The sequence below is a fragment of the Caretta caretta genome, chromosome 13 (genome assembly GCF_965140235.1).
Source record: "Caretta caretta isolate rCarCar2 chromosome 13, rCarCar1.hap1, whole genome shotgun sequence".
In the NCBI taxonomy this organism is placed as follows: Eukaryota; Metazoa; Chordata; order Testudines; family Cheloniidae; genus Caretta; species Caretta caretta.
In genome coordinates, this window is record NC_134218.1 from 40,410,007 (window position 1) to 40,434,412 (window position 24,406).

At 49.6% G+C, this 24,406-nt stretch overlaps 1 gene segment (V, D, J or C); it reads right to left on the reverse strand.

Moving 5' to 3' along the window:
* Nucleotides 1-4,336: 4,336 nt before the first annotated feature.
* LOC125629713 (Ig heavy chain V region 3-like) lies at nucleotides 4,337-13,528 on the reverse strand. The segment is given in 4 exon segments: nucleotides 4,337-4,432; nucleotides 12,008-12,177; nucleotides 13,219-13,389; nucleotides 13,483-13,528. Coding segments are annotated over 4 exon segments (483 nt in total).
* Between the last annotated feature and the right edge of the window lie 10,878 nt (nucleotides 13,529-24,406).

Below are 24,406 nucleotides of genomic sequence, written 5' to 3' on the forward strand. Positions count from 1 at the left end.
TTTGGTCCCTAGTCTGTAGCTGTGCATTGGGTTCTTCCGTCCTAAGTGCAGGACCCTGCACTTATCCTTTTTGAAACTCATCAGATTTCTTTTGGCCTAATCCTCTAATTTGTCTAGGTCCCTCTGTATCCTATCCCTCCCCTCCAGCATATTTACCACTCCTCCCAGTTTAGTATCATCCGCAGATTTGCTGAGAGTGCAATCCACACCATCCTACAGATCATTTATGAAGATATTGAACAAAACCGATCCCAGGACCGACCCCTGGGGCACTCCACTTGACACCGGCTGCCAACTAGACATGGAGCCATTGATCACTACCCGTTGAGCCCGACAATCTAGCCACCTTTCTACCCACCTTATAGTGCATTCATCCAGCCCATACTTCTTTAACTTGCTGACAAGAATACTGTGGGAGACCGTGTCAAAAGCTTTGCTAAAGTCAAGAAACAATACATCCACTGCTTTCCCTTCATCCACAGAACCAGTCATCTCATCATAGAAGGTGATTAGATTAGTCAGGCATGATCTTCCCTTGGTGAATCCATGCTGACTGTTCCTGATCACTTTTCTCTCATGTCAGTGCTTCAGGACTGAGTCTTTGCGGACCTGCTCCATGATTTTTCCAGGGACTGAGGTGAGGCTGACTGGCCTGTAGTTCCCAGGATCCTCCTTCTTCCCTTTTTTAAAGATTCCTCCGCCCCACCGGCCTCTGCTTCTCCCTCGGCAGCCGCCTCCCCCTGACCGACCCCATGAAATCCCACCGTGTCCCTGTCCACAGCCCTTAGCCACGTGACTGTCCCCAATGCCCTGCGGGCCAGCGCTGGGCTGAGTGATGCCATCCGGGGTTGAGGGGAGGGGCCTTTTATCTCCATGGTGACTCTGTGACATGGGGGCACTTTATTGTGGGCAGGATCCTGAGTTGCAGCGTTTACACCAGGGCTGTGATTTCCAGCTGTCAAATGGATGGAAAAAATGCTCGAGTCTCTTTGGAAAGTCCCGGCGGTGCCCCATCCCCGGGCGCAGCGGAGCGGGGTTTATTCCGGCGCCGGGTGATCTCTGCCCCCCAGACCCGCCCGGACCCGGCATGGCCCATTTCCACACCCCGGCCTCCATCTCTGGGGTAGGGAAATGGGCCATTCAGAGTCCGGGAACGGAAGGGTTAAACTGGCGGGAGGTTTGTGTCCCGTTCCCCCGGGTGCCGGGTCTCCTGCCCGAGCCCGAAGCGGGGGGTGTCGCTGCTGCCCCCGCGCGGCCGCCGGGAGAAGGGCGATTCCGCAGCCTGGGTTTTTGTACGATCACAAACCGGTTTCGTTTCACTGTGTCTCTCGCACAGTAATACAGGGCGGTGTCCTCCGCTCTCAGGCCGGTCATTTGCAGGTAGAAGTTGGTGCTGTCCTTGGAGGCTGTGAACCGGCCCTGGACCGAGGAGGCGTAGTACTTGTTTCCCTCATTGTAATAGTAAGCCAGCCACTCCAGCCCCTGTCCCGGCTCCTGTCTGATCCAGCCCATCCAGGTGCTGCTAAGAGTGAACCCGCTGGTGGCACATTGCAGTTTCTGGGACTCTCCGGGCTTCTTCAGCGCTGGCCCCGACTGGGTCAGAACCACCTGCGAGCGGGCCCCTGGGGGAGAAGGGAAATGGCAGATTGGAATTAAAGCTCAGTCGCCACATGAAACCAGTCATTAGCCCCGGGTTCAATGGCAAGTGAACAGGGAACAGTGGGAGAACCAGCCACACTGGGCACTTTGTACATCAGTCGGTGGGAGACGACAGAAGAAAGAAGTATCCCACCCCACATCGATAGCAGCCGCAATAGTCCCAGATACCCGACCCCTCCTGTGTATTAACGGGGGATAAATTACCTTCCAGAGCCGCTACAAAGAAAACCAAATGGAGCCAAAGTGTCATTTTCCGCGTTGTTGTTGGGGAAAGTTTTCAGACTTTTGGCCGGTAACTGCAGAGACCCAGGGGCTGCGGATTGTCCCTCCGGCTGCAGCCCGGGCACTGAGAGGGACAGATTTAAACAGGAACCTGTCACTCCTATTTGCATATCGCCCTCCTTATAAGAGAGACAAGCTCCCTAAGAGCGGCCTCTGAAAACCTCGGTTTGGGGATTCAGGGAGGCGCAGTCAGACGTCAGTGGGTAGGGATCCAGGCTGGAGTTACGGGCATGGGGATCCATCCCCCTTTTCCTCCACAGACTCCCTGGGTTACCCGGGGCAAGTGGAACGTGTCCCCTTGTGTTTCAGGCCCCCACCCGCACCTCGGACACTCCGGCCCTTTCCTGCCTCACAGCGCTGTTGTGAGGACAAACTCATGAAAGACCAGGAGGTCCCCAGATGCCATGTGATGTGGCCATGAGAGGGCCTAAAATGGAGGAATATCTCTTAGCCTCCTAAGATCATGGCAATGACCTGGGGTGTTTTCAGAACCTCACGGGAACATTTCCAGCCATACATCGGGTGGATTCTCCTTACCAGGGGAAATGTGACTGGTTTCTGAGCTGGGTAACTTGAGTCACGCTGCGTTGTTGTGGGCAGTGCGCTGTAAATACTCCAGCCCTGCTACAGACTGATGGGAAGCCCATGAAAGTCAGAGAAACAAACAAACAAACCCAGAACCACCGGCTGGTTAGTCCCGTGTTCGCTGGAGGACGCCCTGTGTACACACACCTGAGTCCCGACAATTCTGCCGCTGTGGCTTGAAATTTCCGTGCAAGTGTTTGCAAAACAGGGAAGGGAGTTATCATAGAGCCAGAGCTAATGAGGATGATTCCTACAGAGACTCAGCAATTCTGATTTAATGACACACCCCGGTGAGCAACAAGACTAGCAAAATATTCCTGTGCAGATCCGTATGCGGGCATGAAATAATCAAATCCTGCGGGCTTTATTCCCCGTGTGTGTGACCCCATTGATTTCCCTGGGCCCGGTGGTGGGAGTAAAGAATTAAGGGTCTTGCAGAAGATTAGTCAGGACATTGGCTCATCAAAGCACCAGTCGGTGCCCTTTGAGCCTGAGGATGGGACGTAGAAGGCAGAGAGTCCTGCCCACCTGGTGCTGTTTTAGCTTCTGCTGATGCTAGTGATAATATCACCAACACTTACATCGTGATTTTCCAGCCATGGCTCTCAGGGAAAGAAAGGAAACGTGATTCTCTCCAGTGCTTATAACCGTGTAAACTGAGGCACGGGAAAGTTCGGTTCAATGGCTCTCAGCACCCCCACGATACAAATTGTTGCAGCCCCCTGATAGCAGCTCTGGGTGTCACACCGGAATCACTGGCTGAACTGCTATGGCCGGTGCTCTAAGGGGAGGACAAAGCTCGAGGCCAGCTGAAGATTTATCTTATTTTACTGATGCATATGAAATGTCTCACTTACAATATGTGCTGTCTATGTGCCCTACGAACATGACATTTGGAACTCAAGCGAAAATGCACCAAAGCAGTCTGCAAACAGCACGACGTGTGGTCTAGAAGCAGCTGCATTGAAAGAAGCGGAGATCAGAAGGCTGGAGGCAGTAGAGGTGAGATTTCTTTGGAAGATGTCCCGTGTAAGGTGTCATGATTTCCAGACCAATGAAGAAGATGGAAGGAGTATAGGATGTGAAGTCAGGGAGCAGGATTCGCTGCAATCAAAAAGACTGAAATGATGATGACACTGTAGACGACAAACAGAGGACAGGATACCGATAGGGCAAATACTGTCAGGGTCCGTCAGACCGAGAGGCAGACGTGGATGGTGACACTGTACTGCTCCCTGTAAAGATGCTTAGGGCTGAAGAGAAGAAGAAGAAGAAGAAGAAGAAGAAGAAGAAGAAGAAGAAGAAGAAGAAGAAGAAGCCCTATAATCTTTACCCTGTAAATCACTGAATTACCTTAGATCTTAGTCCATCCCGTGCTCTGCTGCACATTGGGCTACCCACATTTTCCACCCTTGTTTGTCAACTGCCCTTCTCTCCAAATCTTCCCTCTTCATGCTGAGGTGTCATTCAGACCTGTTCCTTCCCGTGTTACTCGCGTTAGGACATCTTTGAATTGTGATGCACTACTGACCCCTGCTGTCCATTGGGAAGATTGCACCCGCCTCCAAATCAGTTTTCGTCCGGTCCGCACGAGCTTTGTGCTCACTGCGGGATTCTCCAACAATAATACAGGGCGGTGTCCTCAGGTCTCAGGCTGCTCAGCTGCAAATACACCAGGTTGTTGGGGATTGTCTCTAGAGATGGTGAAGCGGCCCTTGAAGGGCTGTGCGTAGTTGCTGGTAGTTGCAGTTGGGTGTATTTCCCCGATCCCCTCCAGTCCCTTCCCAGGGCCCTGTCTGACCCAGCTCATTCAGTAATCGCTGAAGGTGAAGCTGGAGGCTTTGCAGGAGAGGCGGAGAGAGTCTCCGGGCTCTTTCACATCCCCTGCGGACTCCACCAGCTGAGCCTGTGAAAAAGCCCCTGAAAATAGACACAATGAGATTCGTAGAGACCCTGGCTCCCAAGTGAGATTGTAACAAACCCTGTGGGAAATTGATGTACCTGTGAAAGCTGTTTCAATGAGAAGGAAAAATAACCACAGTGCCAAGTTCCCGACTGTGGGGAGAGTTCTGGTGGGGTTTGGCTGGTCTCTGGGCAGACACCGGCTGCGGACTCTGTACCCCAGAGCTGCAGGGTCAGGGGAATCGCTGGCTTTAAACAGGAAATGTAAGGGGATAATTTGCATGCATCGCTCTATATAAGAGAGACATGAACACCAATCCCAAATAACTGATATTTCCCTGAGTTTTACTCCACAGGTTTCATAGATTCTAAGCCCAAAAGGGACCATTGTGATCATCTAGTCAGATTTTCTGTGTAACACACACCTCAGAACTTCCACCAACAATTCCTAGAGCAGATCTTTTAGAAAAAAATCTACCAATGTTGATCTAAAAATTATCAGTGACAGAGAATCCACCACTACCCTGATAACTTGTTCCAATGGTTCATTCGTTTCACAATTAAAAACTTATTAACCACTATGATTTTGTGGGTTAAATTTCCTACTGTTCCGAGGGCCCATCGGCAGATCCCTGGACCACTTGAATCCCTTCAACTCAATATTGAGGAATTAAGTGGTCTATAAACTTTGTATTGACATATCTGCCTAGGGTAGAATTTAACCTATAGAGAACAAGGATAGATAGGCCTACCTGAGTAAGAAAAGTATGGGATATTCCTTTGATGCCCCACTGCATTTCCCTCTCTCTCCTTCCCTTTGCTGTCCTCTCTCTCTCTCTCTCTCTTTCTCTCTCTCATAGATCGACATGCAGAAGTATTGAGAGATCCTGAAATCCTTCATTTTGCAAGGCAAACAGTTCTGTCCCTGTGCTATGAGTCTGACACATCTTTCCATCACTGGGGACGGAATCCCAGTCCCATTGCATCAACGGGAGTTTTGCCTTTGAGCTGAATGGACCAGGATTCAACACTTCACAGCTGTGTCACTGTGGTGAAGTGTGTAGTGAGGGCAGCTGTGCTGGAAGGGAGCAGTCAGTCTATATTAGCTCTCTCCACACTTTCTTTTGTGATATTCTAGGCCTGGCCCTTTCAAAACTTATATGTGAAATGATTCCCCTGAACTTTTCCCCTCTTAGTTAATGGTCTGTCTTTCGCAGTCGTGGGCTGAAGGAAGGAAGATGATGTGATGCTAAATGGTGACAGCACTTGTGGGACAGGTTGTGTTCTGTCCTGTTGTAATCTTGAATTTGATTTCAGTTGGAACAAATGTATCGAAACGCAGAGGCGCAGAATGACTGTCTGACACAGGAATGAACCAGACACCAGTGGTGTGAACTTTCAGTGCGCTCAGAAAACCACGATTCCTTCTTTTTTTTAAAGGGAATTCTTTAACTGAGACACTCTCTGTACATGGGATGTTTTATTATGAATGGGCAAGTGCAAGTAACTTGGAGTTTGGCTAAAGATGAATCCACTAGAGTCTGTAAAGAGGATTCCCACGCTCTGCCTGTGAATTTAGGACGAGTGACTCCCGTTTCCTGCTTCCTGCAAAACATGGCATTGGTATTCAGGAACCCCAGACACTTTGGAAATGAAGCAGTGTGTTCAAGAAGTACGATTTGTCCTTTCTTTAGGTGAGTGCAAACTGTGGCAAGATTCCCGTGTGAAAAACTCGAGTTCACGTTCTACCTTCGCTCTTTGGCTCCTGTTTCCGGCCTGTCTTCTCCAGCTTAGTTTGCTGGGAAAGGAGGGTGAAGGACGGAGAGCTAAGTGTGAATAACACTTTGGAGAAGAGAAGGAGGACTTGTGGCACCTTAGAGACTAACACATTTATTTGAGCATAAGCTTTCATGAGCTACAGATCACTTCATCGGATGCATTCAGTGGAAAATAAGGTGGGGAGATTTATATACACAGAAAACATGAAACAATGGTTGTTACCATACACACTGTAAGGAGAGTGCTCACTTAAGATGAGCTAATACCAGCAGGAGAGTGGGGGGGAGAGGGGGAAGAAAACCTTTTGTAGTGCTAATTAAGGTGGGCCATTTCCAGCAGTTGACAAGAACGGCTGAGGAACAGTGGAGGGTTGGGGGGGGGGGGGAGTAAACATGGGGAAATAGTTTTACTTTGTGTAATGACCCATCCACTCCCAGTCTCTATTCAAGCCTAAGTTAATTGTATCCAGTTTGCAAATTAATTCCAATTCAGCAGTCACTCCTTGGAGTCTGTTTTTGAAGTCTTTTTGTTGTAATATTGCGACTTTTAGGTCTGTAATTGAGTGACCAGAGAGATTGAAGTGTTCTCCGACTGGTTTATGAATGTTATAATTCTTGACATCTGATTTGTGTCCATTTATTCTTTTACGTAGAGACTGTCCAGTTTGACCAATGTAAATGGCAGAGGGGCATTGCTGGCACATGATGGCATATATCACATTGCTGGATGTGCAGGTGAACGAGCCTCTGATAGTGTGGCTGATGTGATTAGGCCCTATGATGGTGTCCCCTGAATAGATACGTGGACACAGTTGGCAACGGTCTTTGTTGCAAGGATAGGTTCCTGGGTTAGTGGTTCTGTTGTGTGGTGTGTGGTTGCTGGTGAGTATTTGCTTCAAGTTGGGGGACTGTCTGTAAGCAAGGACTGGCCTGTGTCCCAAGATCTGTGAGAGTGATGGGTCATCCTTCAGGATAGGTTGTAGATCCTTGATGATGCATTGGAGGGGTTTTAATTGGGGGCTGAAGGTGATGGCTAGTGGTGTTCTGTTATTTTCTTTGTTGGGCCTATCCTGTAGTAGATGACTTCTTAGTAATCTTCTGGCTCTGTCAATCTGTTTCTTCACTTCCGCAGGTGGGTACTGTAGTTGTAAGAATGCTTGATAGAGATCTTGTAGTTGTTTGTCTCTGTCTGAGGGGTTGGAGCAAATGCGGTTGTATCGTAGAACTTGGCTGTAGAGAATGGATCGTGTGGTGTGATCTGGGTGAAAGCTGGAGGCATGTAGGTAGGAATAACGGTCAGTAGGTTTCCGGTATAGGGTGGTGTTTATGTGACCATTGCTTATTAGCACCGTAGCGTCCAGGTCGTGGGTCTCTTGTGTGGACTAGTCCAGGCTGAGGTTGATGGTGGGATGGAAATTGTTGAAATCATGGTGGAATTCCTCCAGGGCTTCTTTTCCATGGGTCCAGATGATGAAGATGTCATCAATATAGCACAAGTAGAGTAGGGGCTTTAGGGGACGAGAAATGAGGAAGCATTGTTCTAAGTCAGCCATAAAAATGTTGGCATCCTGTGGGGCCATGCGCGTACCCATAGCAGTGCCGCTGGTTTGAAGGTATACATTGTCCCCAAATGTGAAATAATTATGGGTGAGGACAAAGTCACAAAGTTCAGCCACCAGGTTTGCCGTGACATTAACGGGGATACTGTTCCTGATGGCTTGTAGTCCATCTTTGTGTGGAATGTGGGTGTAGAGGGTTTCTACATCCATAGTGGCCAGGATGGTGTTTTCAGGAATCATAGAATCATAGAATATCAGGGTTGGAAGGGACCTCAGGAGGCCATCTAGTCCAACCGCCTGCTCAAAGCAGGACCAATCCCCAATTAAATCATCCCAGCTAGAGCTCTGTCAAGCCTGACCTTAAAAACTTTTAAGGAAGGAGATTCTACCACCTCCCTAGGTAACGCATTCCAGTGTTTCATCACCCTCCTTGTGAAAAAGTTTTTCCTAATATCCAACCTAAACCTCCCCCACTGCAACTTGAGACCATTACTCCTTGTCCTGTCATCTTCTACCACTGAGAATAGTCTAGAACCATCCTCTTTGGAACCACCTCTCAGGTAGTTGAAAGCAGCTATCAAATCCCCCCTCATTCTTCTCTTCTGCAGACTAAACAATCCCAGTTCCCTCAGCCTCTCCTCATAAGTCATGTGTTCCAGATCTCTAATCATTTTTGTTGCCCTCCACTGGACTCTCTCCAATTTATCCACATCCTTCTTGTAGTGTGGGGCCCAAAACTGGACACAGTACTCCAGATGAGGCCTCACCAATGTCGAATAGAGGGGGACGATCACGTCCCTCGATCTGCTCGCTATGCCCCTACTTATACATCCCAAAATGCCATTGGCCTTCTTGGCAACAAGGGCACACTGCTGACTCATATCCAGCTTCTCGTCCACTGTCACCCTTAGGTACTTTTCTGCAGAACTGCTGCCTAGCCATTCGGTCCCTAGTCTGTAGCTGTGCATTGGGTTCTTCCGTCCTAAGTGCAGGACCCTGCACTTATCCTTTTTGAATCTCATCAGATTTCTTTTGGCCTAATCCTCTAATTTGTCTAGGTCCCTCTGTATCCTATCCCTGTCCTCCAGCGTATTTACCACTCCTCCCAGTTTAGTATCATCCGCAGATTTGCTGAGAGTGCAATCCACACCATCCTACAGATCATTTATGAAGATATTGAACAAAACCGATCCCAGGACCGACCCCTGGGGCACTCCACTTGACACTGGCTGCCAACTATCATGGAGCCATTGATCACTACCCGTTGAGCCTGACAATCTAGCCAAATTTCTACCCACCTTATAGTGCATTCATCCAGCCCATACTTCTTTAACTTGCTGACAAGAATACTGTGGGAGACCGTGTCAAAAACTTTGCTAAACTCAAGAAACAAAACATCCACTGCTTTCCCTTCATCCACAGAACCAGTAATCTCATTATAGAAGGTGATTAGATTAGTCAGGCCTGACCTTCCCTTGGTGAATCCATGCTGACTGTTCCTGATCACTTTTCTCTCATGTCAGTGCTTCAGGACTGAGTCTTTGAGGACCTGCTCCATCATTTTTCCAGGGACTGAGGTGAGGCTGACTGGCCTGTAGTTCCTTCTTCCCTTTTTTAAAGATTCCTCCGCCCCACGGGCCTCTGCTTCTCCCTGGGCAGCCGCCTCCCCCTGAGCGACCCCATGAAATCCCACCGTGTCCCTGTCCAAAGCCCTTAGCCACTTGACTGTCCCCAATGCCCTGCGGGCCAGCGCTGGGCTGAGTGATGCCATCGGGGGCTGAGGGGCGGGGCCTTTTATCTCCATGGTGACTCTGTGACATGGGGGCACTGTATTGTGGGCAGGATCCTGAGTTGCAGCGTTTACACCGGGGCTGTGATTTCCAGCTGTCAAATGGATGGAAAAAATGCTCGAATCTCTTTGGAAAGTCCCGGCGGTGCCCCATCCCCGGGCTCAGCGGAGCGGGGTTTATTCCGGCGCTGGGTGATCTCTGCCCCCCAGCCCCGCCCGGACCCTACATGGCCCATTTCCACACCCCGGCCTCCATCTCTGGGGTAGGGAAATGGGCCATTCAGAGTCCGGGAACGGAAGGGTTAAACTGGCGGGAGGTTTGTGTCCCGTTCCCCCGGGTGCCGGGTCTCCTGCCCGAGCCCGAAGCGGGGGGTGTCGCTGCTGCCCCCGCGCGGCCGCCGGGAGAAGGGCGATTCCGCAGCCTGGGGTTTTGTACGATCACAAACCGGTTTGGTGTCACTGTGTAACTCGCACAGTAATAGCGGGCGGTGTCCTCGGGCTTCAGGCCGGTCATGTGCAGATACAGCTCACTCTTGGAGTCATCCCTGGAGATGGTGAATGACAAGGAGCAAAAATCCCATTTTCCCGGGTGCGAATGGGGAAAGTTCTCAGGGGACTGGCTGGTGACTGCACAGACCCAGGGGGCTGCGGATTGTGTCTCCGGGTGCAGCCTGGGCAGAGGGAGGCTCAGATTTAAACAGGAAACTGTCTCCCACATTTGCATGCCCCTTTGCTTATAAGAGACACACACTCCTGCTGTCAGTGATCGGATTGACTCGCCCCAGAGCTCCGGGAGCAGGAGTCAGAGTGTCCCGTCCGGAGTGTCTGTGCAGCACCGGGCACAGGGTGCTGGGGTCCCCCTCATACTTTTGCACACCTGGGAGGAATGAACAGCTCCCTGCAGTGACTGTATTTCCTCACATAGGAACTAAGGGCCTGACTATTGTAATGTGATATTGTGGATTGGGCAGGAGGGGTGAGGATTATCAGCTCTGAAGCCCGGTTCCACGCGCACAAGGGATATGCAATGTCCGGTCAGTGGGGTCAGTGTCTGGTGGTGGGGGGTCGTGTCCCAGGGATCCATTCGTCTGGGCCCCCCTCTGGAGAGGGTAGATTTCCCATGACGCTGGGAGGGATTTGGGAGGGAAGCCCCTTTCCCTTCCCAGTCGTGACCAGATACATTGACATGATCCATGACACAAGGAAGTGACCTTAGCAAGCCTGGCTCGTGGTTTGGACCAGGTCTGGGGACTCGCCTGTGGGTGCAGGTGGGAGAAGCTGGGCTGGGGGGTGGGGGGGAGTCTGAGGACAGAGTTAAGGTTTTGCAGCGGAGCCTTCCTGACATTAGAGGGCCCAGAGTGGCATGTCTGAGAAGTTTTCTTGAGGGGAGAGTGGAGGAGTCAGGCAACCGTGAAGGAAGATTATGATCCATGGCTGATATTTATATTCCTCTTTATATTCCTGTTCCCAGTCACACTCCACTTCCCATTTACACTCGGATTGCAAACTCGGTGGGACTGAGAGAAGTTTTATGGTCTGTGTTTTTACTGTGCCTAGGACTATGGGATCCTAGACTATAATTAAGAACATAAAACGGCCAGACTGGGTGAGATCAAAGGTCTGTCTAGTCCAGTATCTGTCTCCCGGCAGTGGCCAACGCCAGGTGCCCCAGAGGGAACGAACAGAACAGGGAATCACCGAGTGATCCACCCCATGTTGCCCATTCCCGGCTTCTGGAGACCCTGGGCACTGGGACCACAACCAGCACCAAATCTATCACCGCTGAGCATCATCCTCAAGATCATTTACTTCGTTAATGATTAATTAGCAATAAAGTGCAGACAGAAGTTTTCTCCTGGTTGTGTTTAAAGAACTTGCGTGATAGGAAGGCTACATGTTTTCACAACATCCCCGTGATGTAATATTGAGGGATAACAACAAAAAGAACAAAAGTATTTCCATTCCCACTTCCATTCAGACAAGTATAAGCATTCACGCTGAAACACAGATTTCCATTCCCATTACCACTCATGTTCCCTTTCATCTCCCCAAACTCATTCACACACATTGGAGATATATATATATATATATTAGATGTCTCCAACAATGATAACATTCCTTAGGGGCATTTGTCACTGAACTTTATGTGCTTCATTACTGCTTATATTTCCTGCATTGGTAGCTCCAGAGCAATGATCCCTGCAAGAAGCAAAAGAATCTAGAACATGAAACGATTTTATACAGTCCTCGGGACGTTCAATCAAATTCTAAGTATTTCAGCTTCTCCATTCTGTAAAATAAAACTGAGCACAAATCGGTGCCTTTGGCATAACGTTGACTATTGGGGTTAATTCCTGTCTTTTCTTAGGTTTGCCCATTTTAAAACCCAAACGCGGTGTGAACCCACCGTTGGTTTTGGTGATGGCCTTTGTGACTCTGGTCTAGTCTCTCACACAGTGATTCCGGCCTGTGTCCTCGGGCCTCCGGCTGCTCGTTTGTAAATACAGCCGGTTGTTGGGATTGTCTCGGGAGGCAATGAATGGCCCTTGTTTCGCTGAATCGGTGTCGTGTGAACTCTTTCCCGTGTACTCTGCCCTGGAGACCCGCTCCACCGGACCCAGCGCTGAAGTGGAACCCGGAGACTTTACAGGCGAGGCGGAGTCAAAGGGCACCGGCGGGTCCTACATCCAAAGCAGCTGTTTCTGTAGGTGCAGAGTTCGAAAATGATGTTTCCCAACCTCCGGTGCCCCTTTCCGTCTTGTCCCCCAGGCTGGGCTGGGCTCTTTGCTCACTGCTACCCCTGGTGGCGGACGGGAGAAGGGGCCTCTGCAGCCTTCCCTCTCTTTCTCTCACTGACCCCCTTCTTGTATTGTTATTTAAACCAGAAAATGAATAGTTTTGGAGTTATTTATTTAGTTGTTTAACCCAGGATTTGTTTTCTCCTAGGAAAATGTTTCTTGTACCAGAAAAGCCAGCTTTGGTGGGAAAAGTATTCAACTAACCAAAGGGGAAAAATCAATCAAACAAACAAAGAAATTTGGTGTAGACTGGTGCCCAAATCTGAGAGTTCAGGGTCTTTCTGGTAGAATGTGTCACTGACCGGGCTGATACTAACAGGGCGCTAGACTGAACCCGAATGAACCAGGTTGAGGCTCTATGGCCTGTGTTATGCCGGAGGTCAAACTGGTTTATCATACTGCTCCTTTCCGGCTTGGAAGTCTATGCATCTGTGACTATCCGGGAGACTGGGGGTGGGTTCAGAATTTGTCCCCGGCAGAGGAAAGAAAGAGGAAGCGTCCCAAGGAATAACGTTCTGTCTTTGTGGAAAGGTGTCAACAACTTCACCTTCGGTAAAATTAAGAAGGAGGAACAATAATAAGAAGAAAAAGGGTTTGTTGTTGCTAGCCCCTTTCCCAGAACTGATCTCATTTTCACTTATAGACCTTGGGCGCCCCCAACACCAGACTACTTCTCTCATTACAGCAGGGGAAGTCTTTTGTCTGAGCTCAGACCGGCTTCCCCCACTGTGTCTCTCGCACAGTGATACCGGGCGGTGTCCTCGGGCTTCAGGCCGGTCATTTGCAGACACAGCTCACTCTTGGAGTTATCCCTGGAGATGGTGAATCGCCCTTTCACTGAATCGAGGTAGTATGCAGACTCCCACCGCTGCTGATATAAGCGACCCATTCTAATCCCTTCCCGGGAACCTGGCGGACCCAGCTCATCCCGAAGCTGCTGAAGGTGAAGCCGGAGGCTTTGCAAGAGAGGCGGAGAAAGTCTCCAGGCTTTTTCACATCCCCTCCGGACTCTACCAGCTGGATCTGCGAGCGGACACCTGGGAATAAACCATGTTGTAAATTATATGAGTACCCATAGCAATAATGCAATCTTCCTCTGCCGCTGCAATGCATTTAGGGGGAGAAATTACCTTCCAAAGCTGCTGTAATGAGAACAAAGTGGAGCCAAAGCCTCATTTTCCCTGGTGCTGGAGGGGAAAGTTCTCACCGGATTGGCTGGTAACTGGACAGACACAGGGGGCCGCGGATTGTGAATCTGGGTGTAGCCTGGCCAGAGAGAGGCTCAGATTTAAACAGGAAACTGACACCTTTATTTCCATATCCACTTCCTTATAAGAAACAGCAACTCCTTCCCCGAGAGGTCACACTGTCTGGGGCTGGGGATCCAAGACAAGGAGGAAGACCCGTAACTAGAGAATTAAGGATAGATAGATAGATAGATAGATAGATAGATAGATGATGGGGTGGATGGGGATAGGTAGATAGATAGATGATGGGGTGGATGGGGATAGGTAGATAGATAGATGATGGGGTGGATGGGGATAGATAGATAGATAGATAGATAGATAGATAGATAGATAGAGGGGGTGGATGGGGATAGATAGATAGATAGATAGATAGATAGATAGATAGATAGATAGATAGATAGATAGATAGATAGAGGGGGTGGATGAGGATAGATAGATAGACAGATAGATAGACAGATAGATAGATAGATGATGGGGTGGATGAGGATAGGTAGATAGATAGATGATGGGGTGGATGGGGATAGATAGATAGATAGATAGATAGATAGATAGATAGATAGATAGATAGATAGATAGATGATGGGGTGGATGGGGATAGATAGATAGATAGATAGATAGATGATGGGGTGGATGGGGATAGATAGATAGATAGATAGATAGATAGATAGATAGATAGATAGATAGATAGATAGATAGATAGATAGATAGATAGATAGATGATGGGGTGGATGGGGATGGATAGATAAGAGCTAGGGCCATAATATAGTGTCCAGCTAGTGTCTTAACAAGGGACCAGGCGATTCTGGGGCTTCTATTTTGCCTGTTCTCGTGTGTTGCTGGGGGTTTGGCAACTCTGTTTAACCAGGTTGATATCATGACCAGGGCACCAGGAGAGCATGAAGATGATTTGACTGTGCTACCCACTGACAGTGTGGATAATTTTAACACGAAGGAAATAATTCCAAAGCTTGTGTGCGTTGAGCTTGGTAACTTGCAGTGTTGCCAGCAAGAAGGACTGCAAAGGGAAAGAGAGCACCTCTAACCTTTTAACTATGGAGTCTAGCAGCTTGCCTGAAAGGAGGTTGTATAAAAATCCTCTGGATGGGCCAGAGGTGATTCTGGGTTTAAATGAAATTCAGAAGGAGTTGGTTGTGGCTCAGCAGAGCAATGCGTCTATGGAGCAAGATAAAGGGGAATTGTTGCTTAAAGGAGCTCCTAAGGAGAAGAATCCTCATGGCAGTTTTTGCCATGGTAGATTTTGTGAGCAGTTTGCTGTAAGTGAGAGGTGTGGAAGTGATTTGATTAAGGGAGTTTCAGTTCCTAACTGCCAGAGTCTTTCAGATATGTATGGATCCATGAGCTTGCTTTTGAAAAATCCAGTGTGGATAGCCTAAAAGGTCTCAGATGGAATAAAAATTATTTGGGATGTTGAACAGCCCTATAACCAAGTGACTGAGCTTGGCCAGCCTGTTGGGGAAACAATGTTGTTGGAACAGGAATGTCATCATGTTGACTCTTGGAGGGAACAGTCTGTGTCTCAGGTTCGGAGAGAAGACTGCGTAGCTGAATCTACAGACCAAGACAGCGGTGAAGTTAATCTCTTGAGAATACAGGGGATAGCAGGCAAAATTTCATCTCTAAATACTTTAGATATATCTTTCGGTCTCTTAGTGAACCTAACATCTGATTCCATGTGGAAGCAGAGGTTGGTAATGGAAGGACAAAAGAACCTTGGGTCTAACATGCTAGTGAAAATGGATGGTATCTCTTTAAGACAGAGTCCAGCCTTGGAATTGTTATTAGTTAAGAATCTGAAAACCAGTCAACAAACTAGTGTCTGTGCTGATGCAAATTGCCTGACAGACAGGGGGAGAAAGACTTGCCCATAGGTCTTAGCAAAGGGGACACACCCAGCCAGACAATGGATTCTGTTACACAAAAGAGCTCAGATTTTGACACCTGCCTTGCCCGCCCCCCCAGAACAGGGGAGGAAGGGAAAGACTAAACCTTTCAAATAAAAGCCACCGGTTAACCCTAAAATGCCAAAATCCCAATGGTACTGAGCCAAAGGCGTGGCATGACAAAAATGATTGGAAATGTACACTTGTAATTAATTTAATGTTCATATTAATGCTAATGTTAACACTTGTGACTAATGTTTTGCTGATACCAAAAACTGTGAAAATGTACAACGTGCCTAATCTTTTGGAAAAACCTTTGAACATGTTGGAAGTGATACATAAGAGCACACTTTATGTTAAAAGACCTTGTGATATGGATATTTCACAGGTAGTGCCTGCAACTAGTCTTGAAACTGTACAAGGGAGAAAAGACATTGCAGACCTAATGTGCTGTATGAAAAGGGAAACTGAGGCATGTTACCATCTTGCTTCCATGACTAAATGCCAAGATTCCCACACTACACTTTGGAGAACGTTAATATCTACATTGACTCAATATGAATTGGGTTCCAAACATTTGCCAGAACTTGTATAAATAAATTAGCTATTTTCATTAGCTTAGGGCAAGATCACATGAAACATACAGGAATCATGCTGCAAGAGCAGATCCAATCTACTATTGGTCTAACCAAGTTTTACCTTGGGTTTGTAAAGAAATTCAATCACCTTGTTACTTCCACAATGAACTTTACAAAGAAACATCCTGTTTTAGTCAAACATGATTTTGATAAGCCATTTGGCTAATTATCTTAGGTGCATGTACAGGAAAGCAAGAAGCCTGAGAAACAAGCAGGAAGAATTGGAAGTCCTGGCACAATCAAGGAACTAGGATGTGATTGGAATAACAGAAACTTGGTGGGGCAGTTCACATGACTGGAGCAGTGTCACGGATGGGTATACACTGTTCAGGAAGGACAGGCAGGGGAGGAAAGGTGGAGGAGTTGCATTGTATGTAAAAGTTGCATTGTATGCTCAGATCTCCAGTTTGAAAATGGAGAAAAGCCTGTTGAGAGTCTTTGGGTTAAGTTTAGAGGCGAGAGCAACAAGGGTGATGTTGTGGTGGGCGTGTGCTATAGACCACTGGATCAGAAGGATGAGGTAGACGAGGCTTTCTTCAGACAACTAAGTGAAGTTTCCAGATTACAGGCCCTGGTACTAATGGGGGACTTCAATCGCCCTGACATCTGCTGGGAGAGCAGTACTGCAGTGCACAGCCAATCCAGGAAGTTTTTGGAGAGTGTTGGGGACAACTTCCTGGTGCAAGTGCTGGAGCAACCGACTAGGGGCCGTGCTCCTCTTGACCTGCTGCTCACAAACAGGGAAGAATTGGTAGGGGAAGTAGAAGTGGGAGGCAACGTAGGCAGCAGTGACCATGAGATGGTCGAGTTCAGGATCCTCACGAAAGGAAGAAAGGAGAGTAGCAAAATATGGACCCTTGGACTTCAGAAAAGCAGACTTAGACTCCCTTAAGGAACTTAAGGATCCCCTGGGAGGCTAATATGAGGGGGAAAGGAGGCCAGGAGAGCTGGCTGCATTTAAAGAAGCCTTAGTGAGGCACAGGAACAAACCATCCCGATGTGCGGAAAGAATAGCAAATATGGCAGGTGACCAGCTTGGCTTCACAGTGAAATCTTCAGGGAACTTAAAAGCAAAAAGGAAGCTGACAAGAAGTGGAAATTTGGACAGATGAAGAGGGAGGAGTATGAAAATATTGCTACAGCAATACAGGGGTGTAATCAGGAAGGTCAAGGCAAACTGGAGTTGCAGCTAGCAAGAGATGTGAAGGGGAACAAGAAGGGTTTCTACAGGTATGGTAGCAACAAGAAGAAGGTCAAGGAATGTGTGGGACCCTTTCTGAATGGGGGAGGCAACACAGTGACAGATGATGTGGAAAAAGCTGAAGTACTCAATGCTTTTTTTGCCTCGGTCTTCATAAACACGGTCAGCTCCCAGACTGCTGCACTGGGCAACACAGTATGGGGAGTAGGTGAGCAGCCCTCACTGGTGAAAGAACAGGTTAAGGACTATTTAGAAAAGCTGGACATGCAGAAGTCCCTGGGTCCAGATCTAATGCATCCGAGGGTGCTGGGGGAGTTGGCTGATGTGATTGCAGAGCCATTGGCCATTCTCTTTGAAAATTTGTGGCAATAAGGGAAGGTCCCAGACAATTGGAAAAAGGCAAATATAGTGCCCATATTTTAAAAAGGGAAGAAAGAGAACCTGGGGAACTACAGACAGGTCAGCCTCACTTCAGTCCCTGGCAAAATCATGGAGCAGGTCCTCAAGGAAACCATTTTGAGGAACTTGGAGGAGAGGAAGGTGATCAGAAACAGTCAACATGGATTAACCAAGGGTAAGTCATGCCTGACCAACCTGATTTCCTTCTATAATGAGATAACTGGCTCTGTGAATATGGAGAAAGCAGTGGATGTGATATATCTTGACTTTAGCAAAGCTTTTGATATGGTCTCCCACAGTATTCTTGCCAGCAAGTTAAAAAAGTATGGATTGGATGATTGGACTATAAGGTGGACAGAAAGCTGGCTAGATTGTCAGGCTCAGTGGGTAATGATCAATGTCTTGATGTCTAGTTGGCAGCCGGTATCAAGCAGAGTGCCCCAGGGGTCGGTCCTGGGACCAGTTTTGTTCAACATCTTTATCAATGATTTGGATGATGGGATGGATTGCACCCTCTGCAAGTTCTCAGATGACACTAAACTGCGGGGAGAGGTAGATATGCTGGAGGGTAGAGATAGGGTCCAGAGTGGCCTAGACAAATTAGAGGATTGGGCCAAAATAAATCTGATGAGGTTCAACAAGGACAAGTGCAGAGTCCTGTACTTCAGAAGGAAGAGTCCCATGCACAGTTACAGGCTGGGAACCAACTAGCTAAGCAGCAGTTCTGCAGAGAAATACCTGGGGATTACAGTGGATGAGAAGCTGGATATCAGTCAGCAGCGTGCCCTCGTTGCCAAGAAGCCAACAGCAAGTTGGGCTGTATTAGTAGGAGCATTGCCAACAGATGGACGGAAGTGATTATTCCCCTCTATTCGGCACTGGTGAGGCCACACATGGAGTATTACGTCCAGTTTTGTTCCCCCCACTACAGAAGGATGTGGACAAATTGGAGAGAGTCCAGTGGACGGCAATGAAAATGATTAAGGGGCTGGGGCACATGACTTATGAGGAGAGGCTGAGGGAACTGGGGTTATTTAGTCTGCAGAAGAGAAGAGTGAGGAGGGATTTGATAGCAGCCTTCAGCTACCTGAAGGGGGGTTCCAAAGAGGATGGAACTTGGCTGTTCTCAGTGGTGGCAGATGACAGAACAAGAAGCAATGGTCTCAAGTTGCAGTGCGGGAGGTTTAGGTTGGATATAAGGAAACACTATTTCACTAGGAGGGTGGTGAAGCACTGGAATGGGTTACCTAGGGAGGTGGTGGAGTCTGCATCCTTAAAGGTTTTTAAGGCCCAGCTTGACAAAGCCTTGGCTGGGATGATTTAGTTGGTGTTGGTCCTGCTTTGAGCAGGGGATTGGACTAGATGACCTCCTGAGGGCTCTTCCAACCCGGATCTTTTATGATTCTGTGATTTCTGTTATACACTAACACTTCTACTCTTGGGTTAGAAGCTGTAGTAATACAGAACCAAGAATGGGACGATCCAATGATGCATTCAGCAGTGCCTGGGACACCCCTTCCTGCATCAATTTTGCGTTGAGGGGTGTGACGTTATCTGGATTTTATTTGATGAAATTGTTTTAAAGAACCACTCATCTTTAAGTCTAGTGGTTTTGGTGGTGATACAAGCACTGGAAAACCTAAGGAAACTGCTTTTCTGACTTCTTGTCAGCTAGTGTGGTGAAACATCAGTTTACTTTTGTTGCTGGTTTGGTATATCTTATGAGATAATAACTACCAGTTTTAGGGTGTATTTTCCCTATTTATCAGCAGTTTGTCCTGAATTTGGTATTCTCAGCTGTGACTCACCAAGGCACGGTGAAAGCCAGATCCCCAGTGAGTGTAAATCAGGAGTAACTCAAGTCTAGTTGAAGAGGATCCTAAAGGGAGCGGGAAAGAATCCGCTGATCGTCCTTCATGTGGGAATAAATGATACCGATAGATTCTTGCTGGAACATATCAAGGGAGACTATGTCAGGCTGGGGAAGACGCATAAGGAAATCGAGGCTCAGGTGATCTTCAGTGGGATTCTGCCTGTTCCTAGAGAAGGGCAACAAAGGCGTGACAAGATATGACTATCAACAGATGCATCAAGGGAGGTTTGACATTAGGAAAAACTTCCTAACTGGCAGGGTGCTTAAGCACTGGAATCAATTTCCAGGGAGGTTGTGAAATCTCCATCAGGGAAGATTTTTAAGAGCAGATTGGACAAACACCTGTCAGGGATGGTCTAGATTATACTGAATCCTGCCATGAGTGCAGGGGGCCGGACGAGATGACCTCCCGAGGTCCCCTCCAGTCCCAGGAGTCTATGGCTCTATAGATGGATATTGAGCTCTGAAACCTGAGCACGGATTTGTTTTTCACTCTGGCTGTAGGTCCCGTTCCTGTGCCCAGGGCTGGGCTGTCTGTGGAAGTGCTGCCCCCGCGCGGCGCCCGGGAGAAGGGCGGTTCTGCCGCTCGGGTTTTTGTGTGAGCCCGGTCGGGATTCCCCTCGCTGGGTCTCTCGCTCAGTGAGACCGGGCGGTGTCCTCGGGCTTCAGGCCGGTCATTTGCAGGTACAACAGGCTGTTGGGGTCATCTCTGGAGACGGCGAATCGCCCTTTTACCGAGTCACTGTTGTCTATGCTGGTGCTGTAAATCCTGGCGGTCCCTTCCCATGAGCCTGTCGGACCCAGCTCATCCCGGAGCTGCTGATGGTGAACCCGGAGGCTTTGCAGGAGAGGCGGAGAGAGTCTCCGGGCTCCTTCACACCCCCTCCGGACTCCACCAGCTGCAGCTGGGACCGGGCACCTGGGAATAGCAATTAATTATGGGGAATATGAGGACCTCGGGCAATAGCGCTATAACCCCCCGCCTCCCCAGTACATCCAACCCATGGAAAGGGAGAATGGACCTTCCGGAGATGCTGCAATGAGAACCAGGAACAACCAAAGCTTCATTTCCCCGCGTGCTGAAGGGGAAAGTTCTCCGGGGACTGGCTGGTGACTGCACAGACCCGGGGGGTTGCGATTGTGTCTCCGGGTGCAGCCTGGGCAGAGAGAGGGACAGATTTAAACAGGAAACTCTCACCCTCATTTGCATGCCCCGCTCCTTATAAGAGACCCCCGCCATTTCCTAGCCCGGACTCAGTTCCTTTGTGTGGGGCTGAGAGAAGAGGCGACGCTTCGTCTCTGTGGCACCGCCCCTGTCTCAGTCGGAGCTTCCTACTCGACCATAAGGAGAGAAACTGGCACCTTCTTTATCCCTCCTCTCGCTCCCCCACCTAACCGTGACCCTGAGGGTAAACGCCACCTTCATATATGTCTGAACCGGAAAACTACATGAATACCTGACTTAGAGCCGCAAACCGGACTTTACCCAGGATGTAATTCCAACCCTGAGTTTTAATACTGGCCTCACCCTTCATCCCTACCTAGAAACTAAGACTAGGCGAGACTTTGGGGAGTCCGGGGCCATATCTCAGTCAGTGGGAGCTGCGCTCTGCAACCCTCGTGCCCCCCCGCCCCCACCCACGGGCCTCTGCTTCTGCCTCGGGAGCCGCCTCCCCCTGAGCGACCCCATGAAATCCCACCGTGTCCCTGTCCACAGTCCTTAGCCACGTGACTGTCCCCAATGCCCTGTGGGCCAGCGCTGGGCTGTGATGTCATCGGGGGCTGAGGGGCGGGGTCTTTTATCTCCATGGTGACTCTGTGACATCCGATGAAGTTGCATCGGATGAAGTGAGCTGTAGCTCACAAAAGCTCATGCTCAAATAAATTGGTTAGTCTCTAAGGTGCCACAAGTACTCCTTTTCTTTCTGCGAATACAGACTAACACGGCTGTTACTCTGAAACCTGTGACATTGTGGAACTTTACTGTGGGCAGGATCCTGAGCTGCACCGTTTACACCGGGGCTGAGATTTCCAGCAGTCAAATGGATGAAAAAAATGCTCGAGTCTCTTTGGAAAGTCCCAGCAGTGCCACATTCCCAGGCTCAGCAGAGCGGGGTTTATTCCGGCGCTGGGTGATCTCTGCCCCCAGGACCATGTCTAGGCACCAGCAAAGCAAGCTTATGTGCTTGAGGTGGCAAAAAACCTAGAGCCGGCCCTGCCAGCGAGCCACCACTGCAGAGGCAGAGGGAGGGGCAGGGCCCGGAGCCACCCCTGAGAGGAGGAGACACCACCCATGGCACGGGGCTGAGTGGCCTCCTCTGGCCTTGCTGAGCCAGACTTCACTGCAAACAGCTGGCCTGGCACACAGAGCTGCCCCTGGACTCGGGACTGACCAGTCCAAAGCTGCTTCCCACCCACTCCTGGCCAACTCGCCTGGGACTGGTCCAGCATCGGGACCTGGGTATTGTGACACCAGCCCGCCACCAGGCTCTGGGCACAATCCCTACTCCCTGGCTGTTCTGGTGCTGCGGGACTCAGCTCTGCCCTCCGAGCCCTGGGGGCTCCACGGGGCTCCATGCTGGTGGAGTTTGGCTGAAGGTGCATGGCCAGGTACCCTTTTGTGGGTCTTAAATGAGCAACTGCAGGGGCCTGGCTTTGGATGCCCCTGGACCAGTCGCTCCTTCCCTCCAGTTAGGTGCCAGAGGAATGGAGAAAGGTTTGACATTTGCCATCTTTATGAAAGGGACCAGTGAAGCACCAGGGCACTATAGGCCAGTCAGCCCAACTTTGATCCCTGGAAAGGGACTGGAACAAATTACTGAACAATGTATTTGTAAGCACCCGGCGGATGAGGAGGATTAGCCAGCATGGATTTGCCAAACCAGCTGAATTTCCTTCTTTGGCAGGGTCACTGGCCCAGGGGATGGGGGAAGCAGCAGCTGGGCCATCTCTCCATTTTCACCAGGCTTTGGTGGCTCCAAGGGGAGGAGTGGAGCTGGGGTGCTGGTGTGTTAATGAGTACACTAGTAGGAAATTGTTTTATTTCACTAACTAGAAATTCTGTTTTCATTTTTTAAAATTTAAACAGTCAAAACAAAAAAAAATTGCAAAGTGCAAATGTGTAAAAGCCAAAAAAAGGGGGAGCAGCCAAAATTTTTTCTGCTTGGGGCAGCACAAAACCGAGAGCCGGCCCTGTCTGCCCCACAGTCCCGCCCGACTCTGAATGGCCCATTGCCATATCCCAGCCTCCATCTCTCTCTGCCTCAGTCCCACTTTTTGAAACTGGGGCTGTGATAGTTCCCCGGCCTCAGGGTGGTTGTGGGGATAAAGGCAATAAACGTTTGTGAAGGGCAGAGATGCCACGGGGAGGGGCCCCACATCGGTTATAATTAACTAATCACCTTCCGCTGCATTAATGCCATAAACATCCCTGGTGTAAATCAGGAGTAACTCGAGTTTAGTGAAAGCAGTTGCGGTTATTTTACACGAGCGGAGGATTTGGCCCCAGGAGCAATTGGCTCCAACCTTTGGATCTGATGCAAACCCCAACGCGCTTGTCCCCTTTACACTGACCGACACTGGCCTGTGAGTCTGACACCGAGGTGGGCCCGGGAGAGCCAAGGTGCCAGGTCTGTGAGGGGAGAGTGATTCAGAACAGGACTCACTCCGGATTGGGGTTCACAGATGAAGCGAGGGATCTCTGAACCCCAGGACCAGTGGGGCTCTGGGCAGGAAGGGGAGACACGTTGCCCGGGAACGGAAGGGTTAAACTGGCGGGAGGTTTGTGTCTCGTTCCCCCGGGTGCCGGGTCTCCTGCCCGAGCCCGAAGCGGGGGGTGTCGCTGCTGCCCCCGCGCGGCCGCCGGGAGAAGGGCGATTCCGCAGCCTGGGTTTTTGTGCGATCACAAACCGGTTTGGTGTCACTGTGTAACTCGCACAGTAATAGCGGGCGGTGTCCTCGGGCTTCAGGCCGGTCATTTGCAGATACAGCTCACTCTTGGCGTTATCCCTGGAGATGGTGAATCGCCCTTTCACTGCATCGAGGTAGTATATAGTACCCCCACCGAGGTATATATAAGCGACCCATTCCAGTCCCTTGCCAGGAGCCTGTCGGACCCAGCTCATGTCGTAGCTGCTGAAGGTGAACCCGGAGGCTTTGCAGGAGAGGCGGAGAGAGTCTCCGGGCTTCTTCACACCCCCTCCGGACTCCACCAGCGTCTGGGACCGGACACCTGTGAATAAAGACAGGCCATTAATATCGGTATCAAAACAGCGGTAACACAATATTCTCCTAACTCTGCCAGGTCTTCAGAGGAGGAAAATACCTTCCAAAGCTGCTACAGCGACAATGACAAGGAGCAAAAATCCCATTTTCCCGGGTGCTGGAGGGGAAAGTTCTCAGGGGACTGGCTGGTGACTGCACCGACCCAGGGGGCTGCGGATTGAGTCTCCGGTGCAGCCTGGGCAGAGATTTAAGCAGGAAACTGCCTCCTCATTTGCATTCCCCGCTTTATAAGACACACACTCCTGCTGTCAGTGATCAGATTGGCTCGCCTGCAGGAGTCAGAGTGTCCCGTCTGGAGTGTCTGTGCAGCGCCGGGCGCAGGGCTCTGAGGTCCTCCTGACACTTTCGGACACTGGGAGGAATGAACAGCTCCCTGCAGTGACTGTATTTCCTCCCATGGGAACTGAGGGTCTGGCTTTTTTGACCTGATATTGGGGGTTGGGGGGACTCAACTCTGGAGCCCGGTACCACAAGTATAAGGGACATGCAACGTCCAGTCAAGGGGCTCAGT